The following is a 26,789-nucleotide window of genomic DNA, read 5'->3' on the forward strand; positions in this document are numbered from 1 at the left end:
TAAGTTGTAACTGCCAAATCTCACACTAATGTTCAAGTCAGAAATTACATATTTAAATTTGACTTTGCTTTCCTAATTTAAATTTTAATTTGATATGTTACATTACCTTATTTTAGAGCAGTCATTTATAGTTGATAAAGACTTTCATATACATTACTTATTTCATTTTGAACATGAAGTGGATTTTCATTTTATTTCATTGGCTACTTACTTAGACAGTATTGTAATTTGGGGTCAATGTAAGGAAATACTGTTTAATCTGAAATTAACTGTCTCTCTCCAGTGCATATTTTGACCTTCAACCCAGTTTCTTTTTTTTTTTTTAACATCTTTATTTGAGTATAATTGCTTTACAGTGTTTTGTTAGTTTCTGCTGTATAACAAAGGGAATCAGCTATATGCATACGTATATCCCCACATGCCCTCCCTCTTGTATCTCCCTCCCTCCCTCCTTATCCCACCCCTCTAGGGGGTCGCAAAGCACCGAGGTGATCTCCCTGTGCCATGCAGCTGCTGCCCACTAGCTATCTATCTTACATTTGGTAGTGTATATATGTCAATGCTGCTCTCTTACTTCATCCCAGCTTACCCTTCCCCCTCCCTGTGCCCTCAAGTCCATTTGCTACATCTGTGTCTTTATTCCTGTCCTGCCCCTATGTTCATCAGAACCTTTTTTTTTTTTCTACGTTCCATATATATGTGTTAGCATACAGTGTTTGCTTTTCTCTTTCTGACTTACTTCACTCTGTATGACAGACTCTAGGTCCATCCACCTCACTACAAATGACCCAATTTCGTTCCTTTTTATGGCTGAGTAATATTTCATTGTATATATGTACCATAGCTTCTTTATACATTCATCTGTTCATGGACACTTAGGTTGCTTCCATGTCCTGGCTATTGTAAATAGTACTGCAATGAACATTGTGGTACATGACTCTTTTTGAATTATGGTTTTCTCTGGGTATATGCCCAGTAGAGGGATTGCTGGGTCACACAGCAGCTCTATTTTTAGATTTTTAAGGAACATCCATATTGTTCTGCATAGTGGCTGCATCAAATCACAGGTGCACCAGTACTTCACGAGGGTTCCCTTTTTTCCACACCCTCTCCAGCATTTATTGTTTGTAGATTTTTTGATGATGGCCATTCTGACCAGTGTGAGGTGATACCTCATTTAATTTTGATTTGCATTTCTCTAATGATTAGTGATGTTGAGCATCTTTTCATGTGTTTGTTGGCAATCTGTATATCTTCTTTGGAGAAATGTCTATTTAGGTCTTCTGACCATTTTTGGATTCTGTTGTTTTTTTCTTTGATATTGAGCTGCTTGTATATTTTGGAGATTAATCCTTTGCCAGTTGCTTTGTTTGCAAATATTTTCTCCCATTCTGAGAGTTGTCTTTTCTTCTTGTTTATGGTTTCCTTTGCTGTGCAAAAGCTTTGAAGTTTCATTAGGTCACATTTGTTTATTTTTCTTTTTATTTCCATTTCACTAGGAGGTGGGTCAAAAAGGATCTTGTGGTGATTTATGTCATAGAGTGTTCTGCCTGTTTTCCTCTAAGAGTTTGATAGTGTCTGGCCTTACATTTAGGTCTTTAATCCATTTTGAGTTTATTTTTGTGTATGGTATTAAGAAGTGTTCTAGTTTCATTCTTTTACATGTAGCTGTCCAGTTTTCCCAGCACCAATTATTGAAGAGGCTGTCTTTCTCCATTGTATACTCTAGCCTCCTTTATCAAAGATAAGGTGACCATATGTGCATGGGGTTATCTCAGGGCTTTCCATCCTGTTCCATTGATCTATATTTCTATTTTTGTGCTAGTACCATACAGTCTCGATTACTGTAGCTTTGTGTATAGTCTGAAGGCTAGGAGCCTGATTCCTCCAGCTCCGTTTTTCTTTCTCAAGGTTGCTATGGCTATTTGGGGTCTTTTGTGTTTCCATACAAAGTGTGAAAATTTTTGTTCTAGTTCTGTGAAAAATGCCAGTGGTAGTTTGATAGGGATTGCATTGAATCTGTAGATTGCTTTGGGTAGTATACTCATTTTCAAAATGTTGATACTTCCAATCGAAGAACATGGTATATCTCTTCATCTGTTTGTATAATCTTTAATTTCTTTCATCAGTGTCATAGTTTTCTGCATACAGGTCTTTTGTCTCCTTAAGTAGGTTTATTCCTAGGTATTTTATTCTTTTTGTTGCAATGGTAAATGGGATTGTTTCCTTAATTTCTCTTTCTGATCTTTCATTCTTAGTGTATAGGAATGCAAGAGATTTCTGTGCATTAATTTTATATCCTGCAACTTTATGGAATTCATTGATTAGCTCTAGTAGTTTTCTGGTAGCATCTTTAGGATTCTCTATGTATAGTATCATGTCAACTACAAACAGTGACAGTTTTATTTCTTCTTTTCCAATCGGGATTCCTTTTCTTTCTTTTTCCTCTCTGATTGCCGTGGCTAGGACTTCCAAAACTATGTTGAATAATAGTGGTGAGAGTGGACATCCTTGTCTTGTTCCTGATCTTAGAGGGAATAGTTTCAGTTTTTCACCATTGAGAATGATGTTTGTTGTGGGTTTGTCGTATATGGCCTTTATTATTCTGAGGTAGGTTCCCTCAGTGCCCCCTTTCTGGAGAGTTTTTATCATAAATGGGTGTTGAATTTTGTCAAAAGATTTTTCTTCATCCATTGAGATTATCTTATGGTTTTTATTTCTTAATTTGTTAATATGGTGTATCACATTGATTGATTTGCATATATTGAAGAAGCCTTGCATCCCTGGGATAAATCCCACTTGATCATTGTGTTTGATCCTTTTAATGCGTTGTTGGATCCTGTTTGCTAGTATTTTGTTTAGGATTTTTGCATTTATTTTCATCAGTGATATTGGTCTGTAATTTTCTATTTTTGTAGTATCTTTGTCTGCTTTTGGTATCAGGGTGATGGTGGCCTCATAGAATGAGTTTGAGAGTGTTCCTTCCCCTGCAATGTTTTTGGAAGAGTTTGAGAAGGATGGGTGTTAGCTCTTCTTTGAATGTTTGATAGAATTCACCTGTGAAGCCATCTGGTCCTCAGCTTTTCTTTGTTGGAAGATTTTTAATCACAGTTTCAATTTCCTTACTTGTGATTGGTCTGTTCATATTTTCTATTTCTTTCTAGTTCCATCTCAGAAGGTTGTGCTTTTCTAAGAATGTGTCCATTTTATTGGCATATAGTTGCTGGTAATAGTCTCTTATGGTGCTTTGCACTTCTACGGTGTCCATAGTAACTTCTCATTTTCCATTTCTAATTTTATTGATTTGATTCCTCTCCCTCTTTTTCTTGATGAGTCTGGTTAAAGGTTTATCAATTTTTTTTTTATCTTCTCAAAGAACCAGCTTTTAGTTCTGTTGATCTTTGCTATTGTTTTCTTTCTTTTATTTCATTTGTTTCTGCTCTGATCATTATGATTTCTTTCCTTCTACTAACTTTGGGTTTTTTTTTTTGTTCTTCTTTCTCTAGTTCCTTTAGGTGTAAGGTTAGATTGTTTATTTGAATTTTTTCTTGTTTCTTGAGGTAGGATTGTATTGCTATAAACTTGCCTCTTAGAACTTCTTTTGCTGCATCCCATAGGTTTTTGGTCGTAGTGTTTTCATTGTCATTTATCTCTAGGTATTTTTTGATTTCCTCTTTGATTTCTTCAGGTATCTCTTGGTTATTTAGTATTGTATCGTTTAGCCTCCACGTGTTGTATTTTTTCCAGTTTTTTTTTTCCTGTAATTTATTTCTAGCCTCATAGCATTGTGGTCAGAAAGGATGTTTGATATGATTTCAATTTTCTTAAATTTACTGAGGCTTGATTTGTTACCCAAGATGTGATCTATCCTGGAGAATGTCCCATGTGCACTTGAGGAGAAAGTGTAATCTGCTGTTTTCAGATAGAATGTCCTATAAATATCAATTAAATAAATCTTGTCTATCATGTCATTTAAAGCTTGTGTTTTCTTATTAATTATCTGTCTGGAAGATCTGTCCATTGGTATAAGTGAAATGTTAAAGTCCCCAACTATTATTGTGTTACTTTCAACTTCCCCTTTTATAGCTGTTATCATTTACCTTATGTACTGAGATGCTACTATGTTGGGTGCATATATATTTATAATTGTTATATTTTCTTCTTGGATTGACCCCTTGATTACTATGTAGTGTCCTTCCTTGTCTCTTGTAAGATTCTTTATTTTAAAGTCTATTTTATCTGATATGAGTATTGCTACTCCAACTTTCTTTTGATTTCCATTTTCATGGAATATCTTTTTCCATCCCATCACTTTCAGTCTGTATGTGTCCCTCGGTCTGAATTGGGTCTCTTGTAGACAGCACATATATTGGTCTTGTTTTAGTATCCATTCACCCAGTCTGCATCTTTTGGTTGGAGCATTTAATCCATTCACATTTAAGGTAATTATTGATATGTATGTTTCTATTACCATTTTCTTAATTTTGGGGGGTTTGTTTTAGTAGGTCGTTTTCTTCTCTTGTGTTTCTTTCTTAGAGAATTTCCTTTAGCATTTGTTGTACAGCTGGTTTGGTGTTGCTGTATTCTCTTAGCTTTTGCTTCTCTATAACGCTTTTGATTTCTCCATCGAATCTGAATGAGACTCTTGCTGCATAGAGTATTCTTGGTTTTAGATTCTTCCCTCTCATCACTTTAAATATATCATACCACTCTCTTTTGGCTTCCAGTATTTCTGCTGAGAAATCAGCTGTTAAACTTATGGGAATTCCCTTGTATGTTATTTGTCTTTTTTCCCTTGTTGCTTTTAATAATTTTTCTTTGCCTTTAATTTTTCTCAATTTGATTACTATGTATCTTGGCATGTTTCTCTTTGGGTTCTCCTGTCTGAGACTCTATGCACTTCCTGCACTTGGGTGTCTATTTCCTTTCTCATGTTAGGGAAGTTTTCTATTATAATCTCTTCAAATATTTTCTCGGGTACTTTCTCTCTCTCTTCTCCTTCTAGGACTGCTATAATGCCAATGTTGGTGCATTTAATGTTGTCCCAGAGGTCTCTTAGGCTGTCTTCATTCCGTTTAATTCTTTATTCTGTTCCACGGCAGAGATATCCACTATTCTGTCTTCCCAGTCACTTACCCGTTCTTCTGCCTCAGTTATTCTGCTATTGATTCTTTCTAGTGTATTTTTCATTTCAGTTATTGTATTGTTCATATCTATTTGTTTGTTCCTTAATTCTTGTATGTCTTTGTTAAACATTTCTTGCATCTTCTGGATCCTGCCTTCATTCTTTTTCTGAGGTCCTGGATCATCTTCAGTATCATTATTCTGAATTCTTTTTCTGGAAGATTGCCTATCTCCACTTCATTTAGTTGTTTTTCTAGGGTTTCATCTTGTTCCTTCATCTGGGACGTAGTCCTCTGCCTTTACATTTTGTCAATCTTTCTGTGATTGTGGTTTTCATTCCACAGGCTGCAGGATTGTAGTTCTTCTTGCTTTAGCTGTCTGCCTTCTGGTGGATGAGGTTATCTAAGAGGCTTGTGCAAGCTTCCTGATGGGAGGGACTGGTGGTGGGTAGAACTGGGTGTTGCTCTAGTGGGCAGAGCTCAGTAAAACTTTAATCCTCTTGTCTGCTGATGGGTGGGGCTGTGTTCCCTCCCTGTTGGTTGTTTGGCCTTAGGGGACCCAGCCCTGGAGCCTACAGGCTCTTTGGTTGGGCTAATGGTGGACTCCAGGAGGGCTCAAGCTAATGAATACTTCCTTGAACTTCTGCTGCCAGTGTTCTTGTCCCCGTGGTGAGCCACAGCTGCCCCCCGCCTCTGCAGGAGACCCTCCAACACTAGCAGGTAGGTCTGGTTCAGTCTTCTATGGTGTCACTGATCCTTCCACCTGGCTCCTGGTGCATGCACTACTTTGTGTGTGCCCTCCAAGCATGGAGTCTCTGTTTCCCCCAGTCCTGTCAAAGTCCTGCAATAAAATCCCACTGGCCTTCAAAGTCCAGTTCTCTGGGGATTCCTCCTCCTATTGCCAGAGTGCCAGGTTGGGAAGCCTGACGTGGGGCTCAGAACCTTCACTACAGGGGTGGACTTCTGTGGTATAATTGTTCTCCAGTTTGTAAGTTGCACAAACACCAATTATGGAATTTGATTTTATTGTGACTGTTCCCTGCCTACCATCTCATTGTGGCTTCTCCTTTGTCTTTGGATGTGGGCTATCTTTTTTGGTAAGTTCCAGTGTCTTTCTGTCAATGATTATTCACCAGTTAGTTGTGATTCTGGTGCTTTTGCAAGTGGGAGTGAGCGCACATCCTTCTACTCTGCCATCTTGAGCCAATCTCTCACCACTTTTCTAACACAAAACCTTTCAACTGTTTTTCAGAAATGCTAGAAGATATACATTACTCAGAAGCACACTTTTACACTGTTAGATTTGATAGGGGCACAGTGAAAACTGGATTATACTATTTAAAATTATTACACATTTGAAATAATTTTCTTTATCACATAGGATTAAAAAGACTGTAATTGAAAACATTTTTTTCCTTAGATTGATGTGAAAATTGTAGCACTCATATTATTTCTATTTGTCAGTTTGACTACACATTTTCTCTTCATTTAAAATACTGAATTGTTGCTTCATGGAATGTTTCATTTTATGTTTATACTTTCTGGTGCAACTAACCAATAATCAAAATACATCATTGTTTTTTACCCTTTTTATTGTGTAAGTCATTACCATATATTTTAAAACATTCATATCTACCTACACCAATTTATACTCACACTCTTGTATAAATAAATGTAATCTATCACTCTGTTGATTTTCATTTAATTTATAGAAAATGATCTAAATTTTCTTTGAGAAACAACGTGTATTTTTTTTAAATGAAAGGAATTATTATATTTGATAATATATGCAGTTACCATCCAAAATTTATATAAAACAAACTTTAAAAAGCCCATAACAATAAGATATTAACTACAAAATACAAATTAATTGTGGGCAAACATATGCATGTATGCAAATGCATATGTATGGCATCTATTCTATCATTATTTTGAAAGGTGTGAATGTTAGGCACTGGTGTTATAAATGCCAATATATATGTTTCATATTTGTTGTTTTTGTAGCCTTTGGAACATGACTAATGGAATCTAATAAAATTTTCTAAATTATATGATATACAAAATATACTCAGTTAAGGGACATAAAGTAGATTTCAATTACATTTTACTATCTCTATGATATTATAAATAATTGGCAAGACTAGCTGGGAATAAACACATTAGCTGAATATTGAAAACTACCTGCATTGTATTGTTCCTAGAGGTGTAATATTGTCAGAGCAATTTAGGTTTTGAAAATATATATTTTTTTACCTGAGTAAATAGGATGAATCACCACAGAGCTATAATAAACTTTTTAATATGTAATCATTAAGGTATAAAGCTTATTTTCAAAAAAGAGTACTATAATAGTATATTGACTATGTCTTAAATTGATTTGATAAAATATTCTAAGTAGTTTTAATAGTGAGTTTCATTTTACAACTTATGTAACCACACAATATCATAAAATGTCTAATTCAAAAATCTGCATATTTCCATATTTCAATTATATAATGATTGCTCTGTGAAATTGACAGATGATTCAAACCTTGGGGAAAATGTATTTTGGGTTGAAATTGCAACACTTTAGGAAAAAATGCAAAAATATAGGCATACGTCATACTTATTGACTTGTTAAGGTACAATTTTACTTTTAATAGCTTTTGTAAAAATAAATAATATAGGTACATATTATCCCTTGCGTTTAAAACACATTTTTATTGTACAGTAGCTCAAAAATCTTCCTGCAATTCATGTAATAAAAATTTAATATTTGGTTTGTCTTTCTTACAAATGTGGATCCTTGGTCACAGGCAGGGACAAGCAAGAAAGTGTGACTATCTCAGTATAAATCCATGACTGCCTTCAGCAAGGCTCTCACATCTTCACTCCTGCTAACTTTGAATTAACACAGTAATATTCATAAATGAATAATAATTTATTAGTTAATATTAAGATGACCAGAATAACTGAATGTGCCTCCTTAAACATCTTTTTTTTTTAGACATAAACTAAAGTAGATTGCGCCACAAAATGAAAAGCAACAAATTTACCAAAATTTTTGTATATGATCTAGGCTCTATCAATATCAGAAATATTAGAACCAAATAAATATTAATTGCTCAACAGGTCTTTGCTAAAATAATATCCTGTATTCCTTAAAAAACGAAAGGAATTTTTCTGAGAGTAGGGAGCAGAGCTGGTTTAATATGTTAAAAAAGAGAGTGTTTTTCAAGACCTGGGATTTAAATTGGAGAATTTAATATTGAGAAGGTTGTTCTTCTCTTTCCCCACAAGGTATATGGTTTATAATGTTAGGATGTATATAAGAAATATATGATAAGTTTATTCTTTAAAATTTTTACCTATTATGCATACACAAGGGTTACTTAGGTTATCTTTTTAGCATCTGATTGAAAGCAAATAAATTCTCATTGATGTTGTTTGTGGTTATTGTGCACTTACAGAAAATTCATGGATACATTAGAGCATCATATCAAGAATAGGACTGCCAGATAAAATACAGGATGCCCAGATAAATTTGGATTTCAGATAAACAACATTTTTTTTTTAGCATAAGTAGATCTAAATATTTCATGAGGCATACTTACACTAATAGTTGGAGTTTATATAAAATTCAAACTTTACTAGGCAACTTGTACTTTTATTTGTCAAATCTGGCAATCCTAGTCAAGAAGCACTGTTAAAATCCTTTGGGTTGAATATAAGAACATGGTCTTGGAATATTCTCTGTTAACTGTTATATTTGTATTAACTACAATAACATTGTAATGTCTTTCTTGTAATGTGCCTGCAGGATTTAATATCATGATTATTATTGAGTCACTGCTCAATCTGCCCAGAAAAGTGATAAAGAGAAAACATAGACACTTTAACTAATTGATTTAAATTATAAATATAATTAATATTTTCAGATTTTCCTTATCCAATTATCAGAACCGTTTTTATCAAATACTTTTCTTCCTCCCCAATATTAACTTTCTTTCTTTTAATAAAGAAATAATATTCTTTAAGTCTCTTCCAGAAGAAATCTGTAGAAGAATGACAAAGTGGGTAGTTAAAAACATCGTTATGTGGAAAAGTTTACAAATTCTTGCTTAATAATCTATATTTTGGTATTGTTCTCCAAATAATATGTCACAGTAAACACAGTAAATTACTACATTTTATGTTCAGTGGTACTGACAAAGACTCTCTCCTTCACCAAACTTTAGACAGGCTCCTCTGAGCCCTCTTTTTGACTAGATCTCATCTTTGGGCCCTCTCTTTTACCTGTCAAGTCCTGAAAATTCAGTTTAGAGAGAATCCCACACCCTCGATATTTGATTACTCAGGCCTGCCTTCAGCAAGAATTCTGTTGAATTGGTTTATCAAGAATCTCCCTACCCTTGATGTCTCCTCTTAGTAATTTTCCATCTCCCCATCCATCTCCCCCTCTCTCTTCTCCTTGACTATAAGTCCTCATCTGTCTTTACTGTATTCAGAGAAGAGCTCAATCTCTCTCCTCTATTGAAATTGTCTTCACACCACACCTATGACAATGTCTTGAATGAAGCCTTCCTTATAGTTTTAACAAATGTCAGAATAATTTTTTAACAATACATTAATTTTAAGTAGATTGTAAAAATTTAAGAATATGCATTCTAATTCCTAGAGCAATCACTAAAAAAATGCAAAGACATATAGCTAAAAAGCCAATAAATAAAGAGGAAATCTAAAAAATTCAAATAATCCAAAAGAAGGCAGAAAAAGAGGAACAGATGTTAAGAAAAATAGAGGACAAGCAGAAAATTAACAATAAAATGGGAAACCAAATTAAATTATATCAATAGTTACATTAAATGTTAACAAAGTAAACACTCTAAATAAAGGCAGAAAGCAAAATCTAACTTTATGCTGTCTAGAAGAGATGCATTTTAAATACAAAGATATAGATAATTTGAATATAAATGGATGGGAAAAGATATATAAATTGAACAGTAAATATGAGGAGCCAGAGTAGCCATTCTAATATTAGAAAAATAGACTTCAAGACAAAAAGTGTTACCAAAAATAAAGAAGACTATTTCATAATTATAAAAGTGTTAATTCATTAGGAAAATATATTAGTCTTATATGGGTATGCACTTAATTTCTTCAAAATATGTGAAGCAAAAATGATGAAATTAAAACAAGGAATAGGTAATCCCATAAACAGCAGGAGATTTTAAACATCATTCTCTTTGCAATTGACAGAACAAGTAGATTAAAAAAAAAAAATCAGTAAGAAATAGAGGATCCAAACAACACAATCAACCACATTCACCTACTTGATAATTACATACAGAATACTACATCCTAAAACTGCAGGATATGAATTGTTTTCCAAATGCACATAGTGCATTCACCAAGGTAGACCATTTGCTGGACCATAAAACAAATCTTAATAAATTTCAAAGGATTGAAAGCACACAATATATTTATTGAACTTAATGGAATTAAACTATAAATAACAATTAGATACCTAGGAAAAATCACAATATTTGGAATTTAAACAACATACTTCAATGAGAAAAAGAAGAAATCAAGAAGTTTAAGAAACTATTCCAAACTGAATTGTAATAAAAATACAATATATCAAAATTAATGAGATGCAAATAACTAAAGCTGTTCTCAGAGGAAACATAAGCTTTAAATGCTTATATTAGAAAAAAAGAGAGGTCTAAAATTAATGTCCCAAGATACTAACTTAAGCTAGAAAATAAATACAAAATAAACCCAAAGTAATTAGAAGGACATAATAAAGAAAAAAGCATAACCCAACAAAATAGAAAACAGACATTAATGAAAATGAACAAGTCAAAACTTGTCCTTTGAAAACTTTAATAAAACTGATATACCCCTTGCTAAAGCAACCAAGAAAAAAGATAGGGAACAAAAGTCAATCAACCAATATCAGGAAAAAAAGGGGAGCCATCTCCAAAGATCCTACAGATAGTAAAAAATAAGAGAATAGTTAAGCACAGCTTTTTTCCAACAAATTGGACAACTTAGAAGAAATAAACAAATTCCTTGAAAGACACAAGTTATCAAAACTCTCTCAAGAAGAAAATATACAATCTGAACAGTTCTATATCTATTAAAGGAATTTACTTTTTTTGCTGAAAATCTTCCCACAAAGAAAACATCAAGCCCAGAGAGTCTCAAAGGTGAATTTTCAAAAATGTTTAAAGAAGAAAGAATAACAATTCTACACAGACTTTTTCAAAAAATACAAGAAGGAATGTTTTACAACTCATTTAAGGGACCAGCATTATTCTGACACCAAAAACCAGGAAAAGACAGTATGAAATAAAAAAGAAAAGAATAAAAAAGCTACAAACAATATTCCTCATGAATATAGGCACAAAGTCCTTTTAAAATATTAGCAAAACAAATCTAACAATATATAAAATGTGAGATAAATATTAGGGAATGAAGTATTTCCTGGGAATTCATGGTTTCTTTAACATTTAGAAATATGTCTTTGTAATTCACCCCAGTAACATAGTAAGTTTTGTTGCTATAGTGAATAAATGCAGGTCCATCTTTAGATCCTACGTGCAACTGAATCACTAGAAAACTTAATGAGTTAAAAATAGAATAAGAATATGAGGTTAATCCTTTCTTCCTTTCTTAGTAAAAGAAAGTTCATGTGTATGTACTGAATTGCACTTAAGTTGTGTATGTGTGTACAATAAAATCCGTATGTGGGGGAGGATACATGTTAATAGTGAGGAAAAGCAATTTTAGGAAAAATGTATTGAAATAAGTATGCTGCTTAATTCAGGGGATGTTGCTTTTAATTCTATTTTAATCTGCCAGCCTACATACAATGAACATGCTTCATCTATTTCTGTGTCCATTTATCAGGGATCATTTTTGGTTCATTTCCCTCAATTGAGAAAGGGTACTGCCTCCGGGGCCTTCCTCTTCACTTAAGGTTCCAATTAACTGTCCAAAGGACTGTTCACACTAGCTCCCTGCAAATCTCCCTGTACCTATATCTCTCCTTTTCTTCACTCATTTCTATCGTCCCCAGACCTCTATGGATATTGTGCTCTCTCTTCCATGGCCACCACAATCACATCCTACCTATTTTACACACACACACACACACACACACACACACAGACACACACACAACCTATGCCTTATTTATCATCTTCCTCTTAAATGGAGTAGTTAAATTGGCTGTCATTCACAAATTACATACATATATTTGGATTAAGTACATTTTAAGAAATCTTATTTTTTTCCTCCATATCTTCAGCCACTTTGTAAGAAATATATGATTAGTCTATTATATAACAGTTTATTTATCTATATTGTTAATTAAACTTTAGTTTGCTGTGAAGAAAGATAAGATTGTTGTTTAAATGAACACTATCTCTATGATTCTCTATATGTTTTTTTTTAAACATATATTTGTATTTCCAAATATAGTCCTTCAATCAGTTATTTATTTATTTACTTATTTTTGGCTGTGATGGGTCTTCGTTTCTGTGCGAGGGCTTTCTCTAGTTGCGGTGAGCGGGGGCCACTCTTCATCGCGGTGCGCGGGCCTCTCACTATCGCGGCCTCTCTTGTTGCGGAGCACAGGCTCCAGACGCGCAGGCTCAGTAGTTGTGGCTCATGGGCCTATTTGCTCCGCGGCATGTGGGATCTTCCCAGACCAGGGCTCGAACCCGTGTCCACTGCATTAGCAGGCAGATTCTCAACCACTGCACCACCAGGGAAGCCCCTGAAAATAATTTTTGACTGCTAGATTTGAGATGCTAGTCCATATTCAGACACATCCTGTTTTAAGAGAACACTCTATAAGGAGATCTAGGGCAACCAGTAAAAAAAGGAAAAAAAAAAGCAAAAACTGATATACTAAGAAAGGAGAGAATATGGAATTATATGCCCAAATACAAACACAAAATGCAGAAAAAGGAAAAAAGACAAAAATGAGAACAAAGACAACAAATAGGAAATAGTAACAAATATGGTAGATGTAAGTCCAACTACATCAAGAATTACTTTGAACAGCAATAGTCTAAATACACCAATTGAAAGACAAAGATTTTTGGAGTGGATCATAAACCAAGACACAAATACCTGTGGTTTAAAAGAAATGCACTTTAAATAGAAAAGCACATATAGATTATAAATAAATGGATGACGAAAAATATATCATGCTAACACTAGTCAAAAGAATGTGGGAGTAGCTATAATAATTTCAAATACAGCAGAATTTTTTTTCTAAAACTCAGGTGGAAATTATAACATTTTTTTAAATTAATTAATTAATTAATTTATTTATTTATTTATGGCTGTGTTGGGTCTTCGTTTCTGTGCGAGGGCTTTCTCTAGTTGCGGTGAGCGGGGGCCACTCTTCATCGCGGTGCGCGGGCCTCTCACTGTCGTGGCCTCTCTTGTTGCGGAGCACAGGCTCCAGATGTGCAGGCTCAGTAATTGTGGCTCACGGGCCCAGTTGCTCTGTGGCATGTGGGATCTTCCCAGACCAGGGCTCGAACCCGTGTCCACTGCATTAGCAGGCAGATTCTCAACCACTGTGCCACCAGGGAAGCCCTCTCTATATGTTTTTATAGCACATACACTTACCTTTGAAATGTTGTACAGAGTAATTCAAATACAGGTTGTCTGCAGTGCAAACATCAAAGTTATAGTTCATTAGACTAAATTTGATTAATGCTTGTCCATCTTATATCTGTACAAACATTCTAATGCTCTTCATTACAAAACTTCACAAAACTCCTCATTCTAATGCTCCTCATTACAAAACTCCTCATTACAAAATGTATCTGTACAAACATTCTAATGCTCCTCATTACAAAACAGATATAAATTTGTACAGATCAAAAATATTGAATCCATAGTATGCCTAATACAACTGGAGCACCAGTTGCCATTTCTAAAAAAACAATTTGAAAGAAAATCTTCATATGTCATTTACAGTACAGTTATGATATCTGCATTAATAAAAGCAAGCAATTAGCTTTATCTCTTGACCAATTAAATGTACTTGCATTATTACTGTAAAATTATATAAAGCATTGTTTTTTCAATGACCTACCTCTAAAGAATATGCAAATCAATACAAGCACAAATAGAAAAGCAAATACCAGGCATTCTCTGCTTCAAAAAAGAAAAGCAACATTTTTTTCTTCTCTCTTGCTCAAAGACAATCAGCATATTGACACCAGGAACATATTGAGTTTGACTAGTTAAAATACAAAATACTGAATAAATGTTCACATGCATGTTTGGCTGAGGTAAATTAGAATTTATTGAAAATTGCATTCAAGTAATATGTAATACTGAATGCCAAATGGTTAATTCATACCCACCTATATTATGGGTAATAGTTCATAAACATTGTAACAGGAGTAAGAATATTTCCACTAGAGAAAGTTTGCATGACTTCTCTCACATTTGAATCAATTTATTCAAAGTTACCATAGAATAAAGGTTTTCACATTTGTTTCATTATATACATTGACATTTCCAAATCCTAGCTTAGAATAACCTAGAGGTGATCCCAGCAGTGGGAATATCTGGTGCCACTACTGTTTATCCTTGCTCTTATTAGTGTCCTATTCAAAGAGCATCCTTAGGGGAAGAAATCCTTTCTCTTCTTCAGATTGTAAATGGCTAGCAATGATGATAGTAATAGCTCACACTTTCCCTGTTGTATATATTTTCAGTATAAAAATCAGTTTTATAGAAAGAAAATTATTTAAATGGAATGTCCAAAGTAATTGATATCTGAGTTTTCTTTCTATGTATATCTTTTAACAGCATTACATAGTACTATATATGACAGACTTAGTTTGTTTTTTAATAAGCATGAAATGGTACTTTTTCAGTACCTTTGAATATATTTTTTCTTGTACTTCTTATTCTTTATGTCAAAGTCAAAGACACCAATACTGTAGGTTGTGTTGAAAGGCATATTTAAATGGCATATTTTAAAAACTATCAATTACATTTTAAAATATTAATTAATTGATTACATATCTCTTTAGTCACTAAAATTAACTCTTCACTTGATCTTAGCCAAAAGGCCTAGAAGCAATAACATTAACTATTGCTTTTGCAAAATATAGTTCTTGAATAAGTAACTAATAGTAAATTTATGAACAAATATTTCCCCAAATAATCCCAAAATATCATGACTGATTTTGTGTTAATAGTCACCTATGAGTCTCTGTAATAACGTATATTAACATGTTTAACTGTAATAGTCTTTGTTAACAAATACATTGGACAGCATTTATTATTATTAATGATTCAGTATTCTAAAAAATCTCATTATTCGAAGGACCTAGCACGCTTGTAAGAAACTCCCAGAATTTATAATAGGGGAAGTTTATAATGGTAGCATTATTAATTTTTAAATGGAGAGAACAATTTCTATTTCTTGTAAGATATATTTAAAAAATGGGTTAAAACTGAAGTGTGAAGATTTTGCCAAGTGAGTTCTTACACAAGGCAGGTGTGTCCCAGTTTTCCCAGTCTAAATAAACACAGGCTTCCTGCTTTATAGAATAACAATAGTTATTACCAAGCCCACTTCGTTAGCACAAATAGGCCAAGATTATTGGATGAAAGGCATTGGCTACATTTATTGGTCATTAATAATTCTGTATGTTTTTCATAGTGTCTGTGGCCATAGACCAAAAGTCCCTTTTTCCATCTTCCAAAAGGAGAATCTATAAGTCTGATAGATTCTTCGTTAAACTAAAAAAAGTTAAAAGTCACACTAAGGCAATGGCCTTGTTCTGCTTTGGACTTGTAGATATTAAGTTCACGCTATAAATCAAAGTTCTAAAGAATAATAAAAAATTATCTGCTAATCCCCCAGAAGAAATGAAAATGTTTTACTTTCCAATTTCAAAAGCCAAATACAATTAGTGCTTTGTGAAGTATACTTTGCATCACAACACTGCTAGCGTGATAATGTTTTGCATCAAAGTGTCATTGCCTCTTCATCAAGTATGTGTGCACTATTTCAATATGATAAAATATAAAAGAATAAAGTAATTAAAAATTTGGCATTTACCTGCATTCTGTCTTAGTTTTGCATAGATTTGGGTGTTTAAAATATTTTACAATCACATGATGCGGAATATGTCACAGAATTTTGTAATGAAAGATATCACAGCTCATTTTATTAAAGTATATCAATTAATATTAACAAATAAGTTTTAATTCTTTCAAAGTATTGCAGATAGACATGAAACAAAATTTATTCAGTGATTTGATCCATGAGATTATTTTTGGCTGCTGTGGTAATTCCGAAGATTTTCTTCTTTTACCAGGTTTGAATTGTTATTTTCATCAAATACTACTTTTAAAGGGGAAAGGAAGACTCTTCTTAGTGACTATTGTTAACTGAACCAGTGTAAGGTTGTCACCATTGTTTCGCTGAGGTCCCAATAACCTGATAATATAAAAACTGCTACACTTGTTGATTAATCAGAAATGCTATAGCAAATGAAAGTCACTTATTGTTTGATGGTTGTTGATATTGTGAGCTATGTCTTCATGTATTTGCAGTGTTTTGAAATATGAAAAGTATCTGTGTAATTATAGACAGTTTCATTGTGTGAGAATTTTGCTTCTTTCATCATTTTACTCTAAATGCAATCCTAGGTTGTTAATATTAAGGATTTGCTTAATTTAAAACCTGCTCTTTGTTAAGCTAGGTAACTAATTTAGACTTTAAGTTATATAGGAATAAAACTCTGGGGAGTCTAAATTCAGAACTAATATATGATTATGGAACCATGGATTGATTAAAGGTCTGGTGTAGAAAAAACAGTTTATTAACATAAAAATGTATAGATATATTTGTAGCTATAAGGTAGCCAACTCTTAACGATATTTTCATAGTAAACTTTCCAACCCCACCTATTTCCAGATGTTTGCTTACTCATATGGGCCCAAATTATTATTTTGGTGACGGTAACTTTACTCAATTTGTTCCCAACAAATCTCAGTGGATATTGGAGAGATGTCAGGTGAAAATAGGATCACTCATCTTATCATATTTGTTTCTAGTGTGTCCTTTTGCTACTCTGACTAGTTCACTTACATGAATAGATTGAAGGTATCAAGTTGCAACAGATTATCTTCAACAATATTAGGGGAACTTTAAATCACACAAAACTTTAAATAAAAAGTGAAAATCTGAGGTGAATGTCCCAAATACCTTTACTAGGCATTTGGACCACATTAAACCAAACTCTGAACTGTCAACCCATTAGGCAAGTCATAAATTTCCCAGTTATTCACTTGGGAAGACCAAATGATGAACAATTGAGGACAGTAAAAATTATTTGCTGAAATAGATGTATCAGTTACAACACAGTATTCCCCTAAAACATGACACTGAAAATCTTCAGTGGTACAATTGGGAAGCTACTGAAAGAGCAAGAGGAAGAAAGACCAAAGCAAATTTATAAAAATATCACATTCTTTTTCATGAGAGGTCAGCTTTGAAAACTAATCAAATGATCTGTATAAGAACTCTATCATGTGTAATTTGCTACCAGAGATTAACAGATACATTAAATGGAACAGTTTGGAGATTTTTGTATAATGAAGATTCTATTAAGTTCTGGAATAGCACTAAGGAAAATGTCTATAAAATATGCATTTGTCTTCAAATTGATAAAGGTTAGAGAATGATAGGGAGCATAACCAGAGCACATTTAATCACATCTATGAACTTGTTATCTGAACTCTGAAAGACTGGAATTTGTTCCTCTATTTCTTGAAATATATATATCAGCCAATTAAATAAATATGAGTTAGCAGATAGTTCTCAAAAGCAATTTAAAGGTCAAATAAGTGTAAGCATTTAGAACAAAGGAAAAGAATATCCAAATGAATTTATTAAACCTCATAAGAGCACATTTTCTTTCTGAGACAAAACAGATGGATTACACTCTAACAGTGATCTTAATTTCATTGTGCTAAAAATATATTTCAATATTCTGTCATTTTTCCTCACTCCTTCTCAACAACTGCAGATGGTAACAGTTGTCTTGTAAGTGATTTCCAAAGAGAGATATTGGGTCTGTCTCCTTGGCAATATATTCTTTATAGATAGGTATTTTTATTACCCTGTTATATATTCTATTTTCCCAGTATACTCGATTGAGGTGCATATTGGCAGAATTTTGGCCATCACTTGACTCATAACTTTAGTTCAAGTTGCCTTTTCAACATGATAAAATGATCAACTATATGACTACATCACATTTTCCCTATAGAAGATTACTGTGATATCCAAAGGGTATTTTGGTGCTTTACAAGGATAATATATTTCCCTAGGAAGAATATTTATTTCTTCAAAGTTAAATGTTATTAATGAGTTACAGAAACCCTCAGAGAATGTTGTTTTAAGTGTAATTAATTTGAACTCCACTAATTCACAACGAATGTTATTCTGAACTTGCACTGAGTTATTCTGTGCTTGACTTGTACTCTCTCTTTGGGAAATAGTTCATTAAGTTAATTAAATGGTATCGATAGTATTAAGGGAGACTGTATAGCCCACTAAAAAAAATACTTAAAAGAATATTTTAGTAGCATTCATTCAAATAGAAACTCAGAATATTAATTACACTTCTGTTTTTGTGCTTTTATTTAATATTGATTCTCTAGTAGTTGGTGGATTTTTATGCACTTAGAGATACAACAATGAAGTTTATTATAAAACTTGTTTTAATTAAAACTAGGATTTTCACCAAGGTATTCTGAATTCTGAGATTAAAAACATTTAGCTAAAAACATGACTTTTTATAAATTTTACACACACACACACACACACACATATTGTGAACAATCTCCTGTTCATCTAATTGGGTATAATTACATTTAGTAGTTCTGGATATATGTTTTCTGTTTGTTGTAGCTTGTGAATAGGTTTTTTTCAAGTCATGAATGTTACTAACTATAGCAATACCCATTACTTAAAGGACAAGACAGAGTATTTTTAAGGACAAATAATATCAATGTTTCTGGTTATTTATTAAAACTCTGCTACCAAATTGGCAGAGTCTCTATTCAATTAGTACTTATGTGGTTTATCCACTATAAGTCAATTAAAGTTAAGTGATAAAATAAAAAAAAAGATGTTTTGGATTATCGTCAAGGTGAATTTTTGAGAAAAGCTCTAGACATGTACTTAATTACCTATATTTTATAGTAAATATCATTTGAACAATAATATTACATTGTTCCACCACATTTTTTGGAAGCACTTTATGTGAAGTATCATCTATCCATCTAAAATATTATGTGTCAGCTAGTTTCCAAATTCTTCAGAAAATCTGTCAAATTGTGAAAACCACTACAATATTTTATATGCATAATGAATTTTTTTTAAAAACCCTTACCTTTTGGCTTTTTAATTTTTCTTCAATTCTGTATGTATTTGTTACTTAATTTCCCAAGTTTTCAAGAACTCTCTAATTTTGTTAGTCAAAATGTTAGCATTGAATTCAGTTCTTAGCATGCTTTGTTTTATTCTCTGTGGATGAAAGCTATCTAGTAGGAAATTATTGATTTCACTTGGTAAAGTTAATGCGTAACTAGAGACAGAGTGACAGCAAGTGAATTCAGAAGGTGGATGGTTCCTAATAAATTAGACTTCTAAAACTTGAAAGATGCTTGTTTAAATATATAGAAATAGATCTTTTGAGAAGAAGGGGCAATATGAATGGCTGCCATTAAGCAACTAGAAGACAACAAATAGTGCTGGGAAAACTGGATATCCACTTGCAAAAGAATGAAGTTGCACCCTTACCATATACCATACACAAAATTTAACTCAAAATGGATCAAAGGCTTAAATGTAAGAGCTAAAACTATAAAAATCTTACAAGAAAAAATATGGGGAAAAAGCTTTATGACATTGGATTTGGCAAGATTTCTTGGGTATGACACCAAAAGCACAAGCAATAAAAAAAAATAGATAAGTTGGGCTGTATCAAAATTAAAAACTTTTGTACAACAATGATCCTGTCAACAGAATGAAAAGGAAACCCACAGAACGGGAGAAAATATTTGCAAATCATATATCTGATATGGGACTGATATCCAGAATATAAAGAGAATTCTAACAACACCAAAACAAACACTCAAACAACCCAGTTTAAAAATGAACAAAAAACTTGAAAAGACACTTCTCCAAATGTAGTATACAAATAGCCAATAAACACATGAAAAGATGCTGCACATCACTAGTCATTAGGGAAGTGCTAATCAAAACCACAGTGAGATGCTACTTCACACATATTAGGATGGCAGTTATTAAAAACACAAACACACATACAGAAAATAACAAGTTTCAAGGGGAATGTAGAGAAATTGGAACGCTTGTGTATTGCTGGTGGGAATATAAAATGGTGCAGCTGCTATAGAAGATGTATAGTGATCCCACACAAAATTAAACATAGAATTACCATATAACCTAGTAATTTCATCCCTGGATATATACCCCAAACAACTGAAACGGTCTCAAATATATTTGTACACATACATTGATAACAGCATTATTAAAATTATATATATATATATATATAATTTATACATATATATATATATACACACACACACACATATATATGACAATAACAGCATAAAAGGGGTGGGTAGGAGCAAAACTGAATTGGAGTAACAAAACAACATCAGATGGTAACTCAAAATACACAGAAACAAGCAAACAAATGAAGAGAACCAGAAATGGCAAATAAGAAGGTTAGTAAAAAATAGTTGATAATTATTTATAAAACTTGCACGCCCATCCTTGTTTCAGCTTCATTAAAACAAATAATACATAAAGTAATAATTATAACAATATATTGAATTTGTACATACATAGGTGTTTTATATATATATGTATATATATATATATATATATATATAAATGGCACAATAAAGAGGAGAGCAAATATAGGTATATAGGAGTAATATTTCTATATCTCACTGGAATTAATGTATAATAAATCTGAAGTAATTGTAATAAGTTAAGACCACACGATCTAAAGACCAGTAAGAGAATGACATACACACACACACATGCGTGCACATATGCATGTATAAATAAGTATACATATTTACATGTAACATTATATACACTATATATTATATATACATATGTAGTCAAAAATCATTGTAAGAATTACAACATTAAACTAGAAAGTATTCACCTAATGCAAAAGAAGCTGTAAAGGAGGAATAGAGGAACAGAAAAGTACATGAAACACATAGAAAACAAAAAGTAAAATGGTAGATATAAATCTACTATATCAATAATAACATTGAAAATGAATTGATTAGAAACCCCAAACAAGGCAGAATTATAACACTGAATTAAAAAATCAAATCCAAATGTATGCCTACAGGATGCAGGCCTTAGTTTCAAAGATACAGATAGATTAATTATGAAATAATGGAAAAGTTATATCATGCACACAGAAATCATGATAGAGTGACTACACTAATATCAGACTTATTTAAATTAAAAAAACTTTTAAAATGTTACTAGAGATAAAGAGGGATATTTTATCATGATAGAATGGTCAAATAATCAGGAAGATATAACAATTATAAACACATATGCATCTAACAACAGTGCTCTAAAAATCATGAAGCAAAAACTGACATAATTGAAGGGAGAAATAGACAATTCAATAATAACAGTTGGAGATTTCAATATTCCACTTTCTATAATAGAAAGAATAACCATGTAAGAGACCACAGAGGAAATAGAAGAAGTGATCAGCACTCTAAATAAATTAGACCTAACAGACATCTGCAGAACACTCCAGCCAATAAGAGCAGAATACATAGTCTCCTCAAGTGCACATGCAGCATTGTACAGGATAGACTATATGCTACGCTATAAAACAAGTCTCAATAAATTGAAAGAATTGCATTCACACAGAATATATTCTCTGGCCACAATGGAACGAAATTAGAAATAAAAGAAAGAAATTTGGAAAGTTAACAGGTATGGGAAAATTAAACCACACATTCCTAGATAATCAATTGGTCAAAGGAGAAATCACAAGAGAAATTAGAAACTACTTTAATGGTGAAATACTCTGTTCTCCCCTAGTATCAGGAATAAGACATAGGATGTCCATTTTCATCACTGCTATTAAACATTATACTGGAGGTTTGAGCCAGGACACTTAGACAAAAAAATATATAAAAGGCATTCATACTGCAAAGAATGAAGCAAAACCGTCTCTATATGCAGATGATATGATCTTGTATACAGAAAATCCTGCAAAATCCACTAAAAACCTATTAAAACTAATAATCAAGCTCAGCAGTGTTACAGGCTTTAAGAGCAATATATAAAAATCAAGTGTATTTCTATACTCTAGCAATAAACATTCCAAAAAAGAAATTAGGAAAACAATTCTATTTGCAATGGAATAAAATACTTAAGAGCAAATTCAACAAAAGAAGTGCAAGGTTTTTACTCTGAAAATTTTGAAATAACTATTGAAAGAAATTAAAGATAGAAATAAGTGGAAAGACATCCCATGTTCAAAGACAGGAAGATTTAATACTCTTAAAATTCAATACTTCACAAATTGATCTTCAGATTCAAAACAATCCTTACCAAAATCTGCAAAATCCAAATTGAATTTTTGCAGAAAGTGAGAAGAGGAATTGGAACCTTCATGTATTTCTGATGGCAATGTAAAATTGTGCAGCCAATTTGGAAAACAGTTTGGCACTTCTTCAAATTAAACATAGAGTTGCCATATGACTCAGCAACTCCATACATAGGTACACTCCCAAGAGAAATGAATAACTGTGTCTACCCCAAAACTTTTATACAATGTTGATAACAGCATTACTCATGATAACCAAAAAGTAAAAACAACCCAAATGTCCATCAACTGATGAATGGATAAATAAAATGTGGTATAATCATACAAAGTGTAATCTTGAACAATAAAAAAAGAATTGAAGTGCTGATACATGCTACAACATGGGTGAACCTTAAAAACATTATGCTAAATGAAACAGGCCAGTCACAAAAGACTTCATTTAAAGGATTCCACTTATATTACATGCCTAGAATAGGCAAATCTATAGAAGAAAAAGGTAGATTAATGGTCACTTAGGGCTGTGGAGTTTGGGGGGAAGTGACCAGTGACTGCTAATGGATACCAGGTTTCTTTTGGGACTGATAAGGATGTCCCAAAATTGATTGTGGTGATAGTTGCACAGCTATGTGAATATACTAAAAACCATTGAATTATTCAATGAATAATGAATGATTCAATTATTCAAATGAATAATTCAATGATTCAATTATTAAATGAGTGAACTTTATGGCATGTGAATTATATCTCAATAAAGCTGTTAAAAAAGGAATTTCTATAAATCATATATTTCAGTGAAAATGACTTGGTATCTATTTCCTCATCATAAAGAGGCAAATAACTCAATGTTGAAACTATGATGTATTCTTTTGTTGTAAAATTTAAAGCTGCCAGATCAGTTGCTTTTCTGATGGTGAGGAAATTAAATTTTATTTTAAAGTATAGTTGTATGTATGTTCATATATTTCCATGCATGCTTTTATGATTTAATGTCACCCCAAATATATAAAACTCTACCTTCCCAAATACTTCTCAAATATAATTGTGCAAACATATAGAATATTTTAAATGTTAATCTCATAGGGACATTTTTTAAGTGCCTTCTAAATGAAGAAAAGTAAATGGTTATCTAATGGAGAAAATCAGTCTTATTAATGAGAATCACTTCTGATATATACTATTCTTTGGTTTTAAGTGTGATAGGATAATGACAGTACCTGGACTCTATATCCTGTTGAGGACTTATAGGAACATGAATTCTATTTTTAACTTTTAAGATTGTTATGTCTTCTTAGAGAAGTGACCTTTTTTAAAAAAATGTTATGATGTAATATCCTTCACTATCGCGAGCAGCATTCTTTGCTCTAAAGTCAACTTTTATATTGATATAGCTACTCTATCTTTACTTGGCTAGTCTTTGTATGGTATACTTATTGATATTTGATACCTATGGGCATTTGAAAATGTTACAGAAATCTTATAAAGGAGTTTTAAAAAGTATTATAGTTTAGAGCTAAGTATTTTGGATCTGTAATTCATTATGCTGCTAAACTCTGATTTGCCATGATTTCAGAAAATGAGGAATACAGAAATCAATTGTCTTTAAGATAATTATAGCTATATTTCATTCTTGAAACTAAAAGGCATATCTTAGAGTTCAACAAACTATGTTTTCATATTAACCTAATTGATTCTTAGATTTATTCTCAGATTAATTAATTAGATTCTTAACCAAACCATTAGCTATAATTGGTTAGTTCATTACATGTTTCTGTGACTGGTTTTTCCATTCGTTTCACTCATGTTGTCTCTTTGTGTTAGGACCATATTTCAACTGACTTGTGTGTAGAGATCAGTGACCACAGCTTCCATTCACAGTCACAAACACAATTTAAAATATCTACATTTGGGAGACTAAACCAAAGTATCCTAATTATAGAAATGAAATGCCATCCTCCCACTCCTGGTTATTTATGTTACTGTAGGAATTATTTCTTGACAAATCAAGTACCAATTGTGAAAATATTAGAAGTCTCTGATGCATTTATATATAGATTATTAAATGTTCCTGTAACAATATGAATTATTTTAAGTAGCTATTAAACATATGCCTTTGAAACATAAATTTTATCATTTGTTTCCCACCCTAACAGCTGCAGAAATAACTGTTCAACCAACCGTGGAAGAGGCCTCTGACAACTGCACTCAAGAATGTCTCATCTTGGGCCACTCTGATGCCTGCTGGATGCCAGCTTCTCTGACCCATTCCAGCCCTTCACAGGCACAGACCTCTGCTCTGTGCCACAGCCTGCCCCTGATGCAGACCACTCTTCGCCGGCGCAACCCTCCAGTGACACAGACCGTTGCGCTCTGCCACAGTCCGCCGGTGACCCAGGCTATTGCACTGTGCCACAGCCCTCCACCAGCACAGACCTCCACTCTGCACCACAGCCCACCTCTAGCACAGGCTACTGCTCTTCGCCACAGCCCTCCACCAGCACAGGCCTCTGCCCTCCGCTACAGCCCTCCCCTGGCACAGGCTACCGCAATCCACTGCAGCCCTCCTCTGCCACAGGCTGCTGCCCTCCACCGCAGCCCCGCACAACCACCAATGGGTCTGCAGCAAGGTTGGGGGCAAGGTGCTGGCCCTGATGGACTACTTTCTCTTGATCAGGGAGCACAAGGTAGTACAAGATCTCAGTTTTACGCCATGTCTGAAAGACTTCATCCTAGTGATGATTCAATTAAAGTCATTCCCTTGACAACCTTCACTCCAGGCCAGCAGGCCAGACCCTCTAGGGATGATTCTCCCATTATGGAAGAACATCCTTTATAAAACTATAACCGCTACTTCACATTTTCCAACAGAATGTATATAATCAAAGTTTAAGATTCATTTTCAATGAATACTTCAAATTGTTAGATTTGTAAATAGCTATGTAAATAGAAACCGACACCAGAATCAAGTCTAGAGCTAGACCCTTAGTCAAAAGTTAAAAATAAATTTACAATTTGATTAATTCAGAATATGTATTTAAAAATAAAAGAAATTGAAAAAAATTCACACCCTTTTGTACAGAAAGGCTTATCATGGTAGATATTAATACATAGTATATATTATTTCTGGTGCACTGTATTTTTTCACTTATTTTTACCAACATGTGCAATATTACTGATTTTTTTCTATTCTGTTTTTTGTGGACCCAGTACATAGCTAATGGAAAACTAACAAATATCTGATTTTCCAAGGGCACGTTTATTCTGTCTAAACTTTTGTTTAGACAACATTAGAAGGTTTAAGTACGGTAGCATTTTTGTTTGTCTTTTTGTTTGATATTTGTTGTTGTCTCCACTTTTTTGCTATTAGTTTTTCTGTAAAAATGAACAATAGGGAGTAGAAATATCTCTTATATTTTTTGTATCTGTCTGTTTTTTATGTTTTCTACCTTTATTTTAAGAATATATTGTTGATATAATTTGTATATACATTTTCAGTACAGAACTTATAAAAACTGTACAGATTTATGTCTATAACCTATTTCTCTACTCTTTAGTAGAGTTCGAGACACTGAAGTGCAATAACTGTGCCCAAATTAGGCAATTATTTGCTAAAAAGGGCCTCTTTCTTTTTGTGTTAAATTTATCTTTGTAGTTTAGTGTAAAGTGCATCAGAAATCATGTTGTATCTGTCATATTAAGCCTATATTCCACTATTAATTGGGTCTTTATCTTCTGAAATTTGTATATAACAGCCTAGAAAATCATAAAGAAGGTGGATGTATTCAACTCCTAATTAAAATAAACAACTGTAGATAAAACCACATACTAAACCTATAAGACTAAGGTATTTTTGTCATTCTAGCTCAACCTACTGAAGAAAACCACTGATAACAAGATGAAAGTCAGGAAGGAACTTTTCAAGAGACATAATTATAAATCTACATCAAACGTGTTACAGTATAGAATTTTAAGGAGATGTGCAGAGGGAGAAATG

The 26,789-nt window shown here is 32.9% G+C and overlaps 1 protein-coding gene across 1 annotated transcript in view; it reads left to right on the plus strand.

Moving 5' to 3' along the window:
* Window positions 1–25,631, plus strand: part of PCDH11X (protocadherin 11 X-linked) — a 698,845-nt gene extending 673,214 nt beyond the window's left edge. The window contains exon 8 of the mRNA XM_007182336.3: window positions 24,949–25,631. Within this exon, the coding sequence (XP_007182398.2) occupies window positions 24,949–25,631 (683 nt within the window). The remainder of the gene's footprint in view (window positions 1–24,948) is intronic.
* The last annotated feature ends 1,158 nt before the right edge of the window (window positions 25,632–26,789 follow it).

Source organism: Balaenoptera acutorostrata, chromosome X, assembly GCF_949987535.1.
Source record: "Balaenoptera acutorostrata chromosome X, mBalAcu1.1, whole genome shotgun sequence".
NCBI lineage: Eukaryota > Metazoa > Chordata > Mammalia > Artiodactyla > Balaenopteridae > Balaenoptera > Balaenoptera acutorostrata.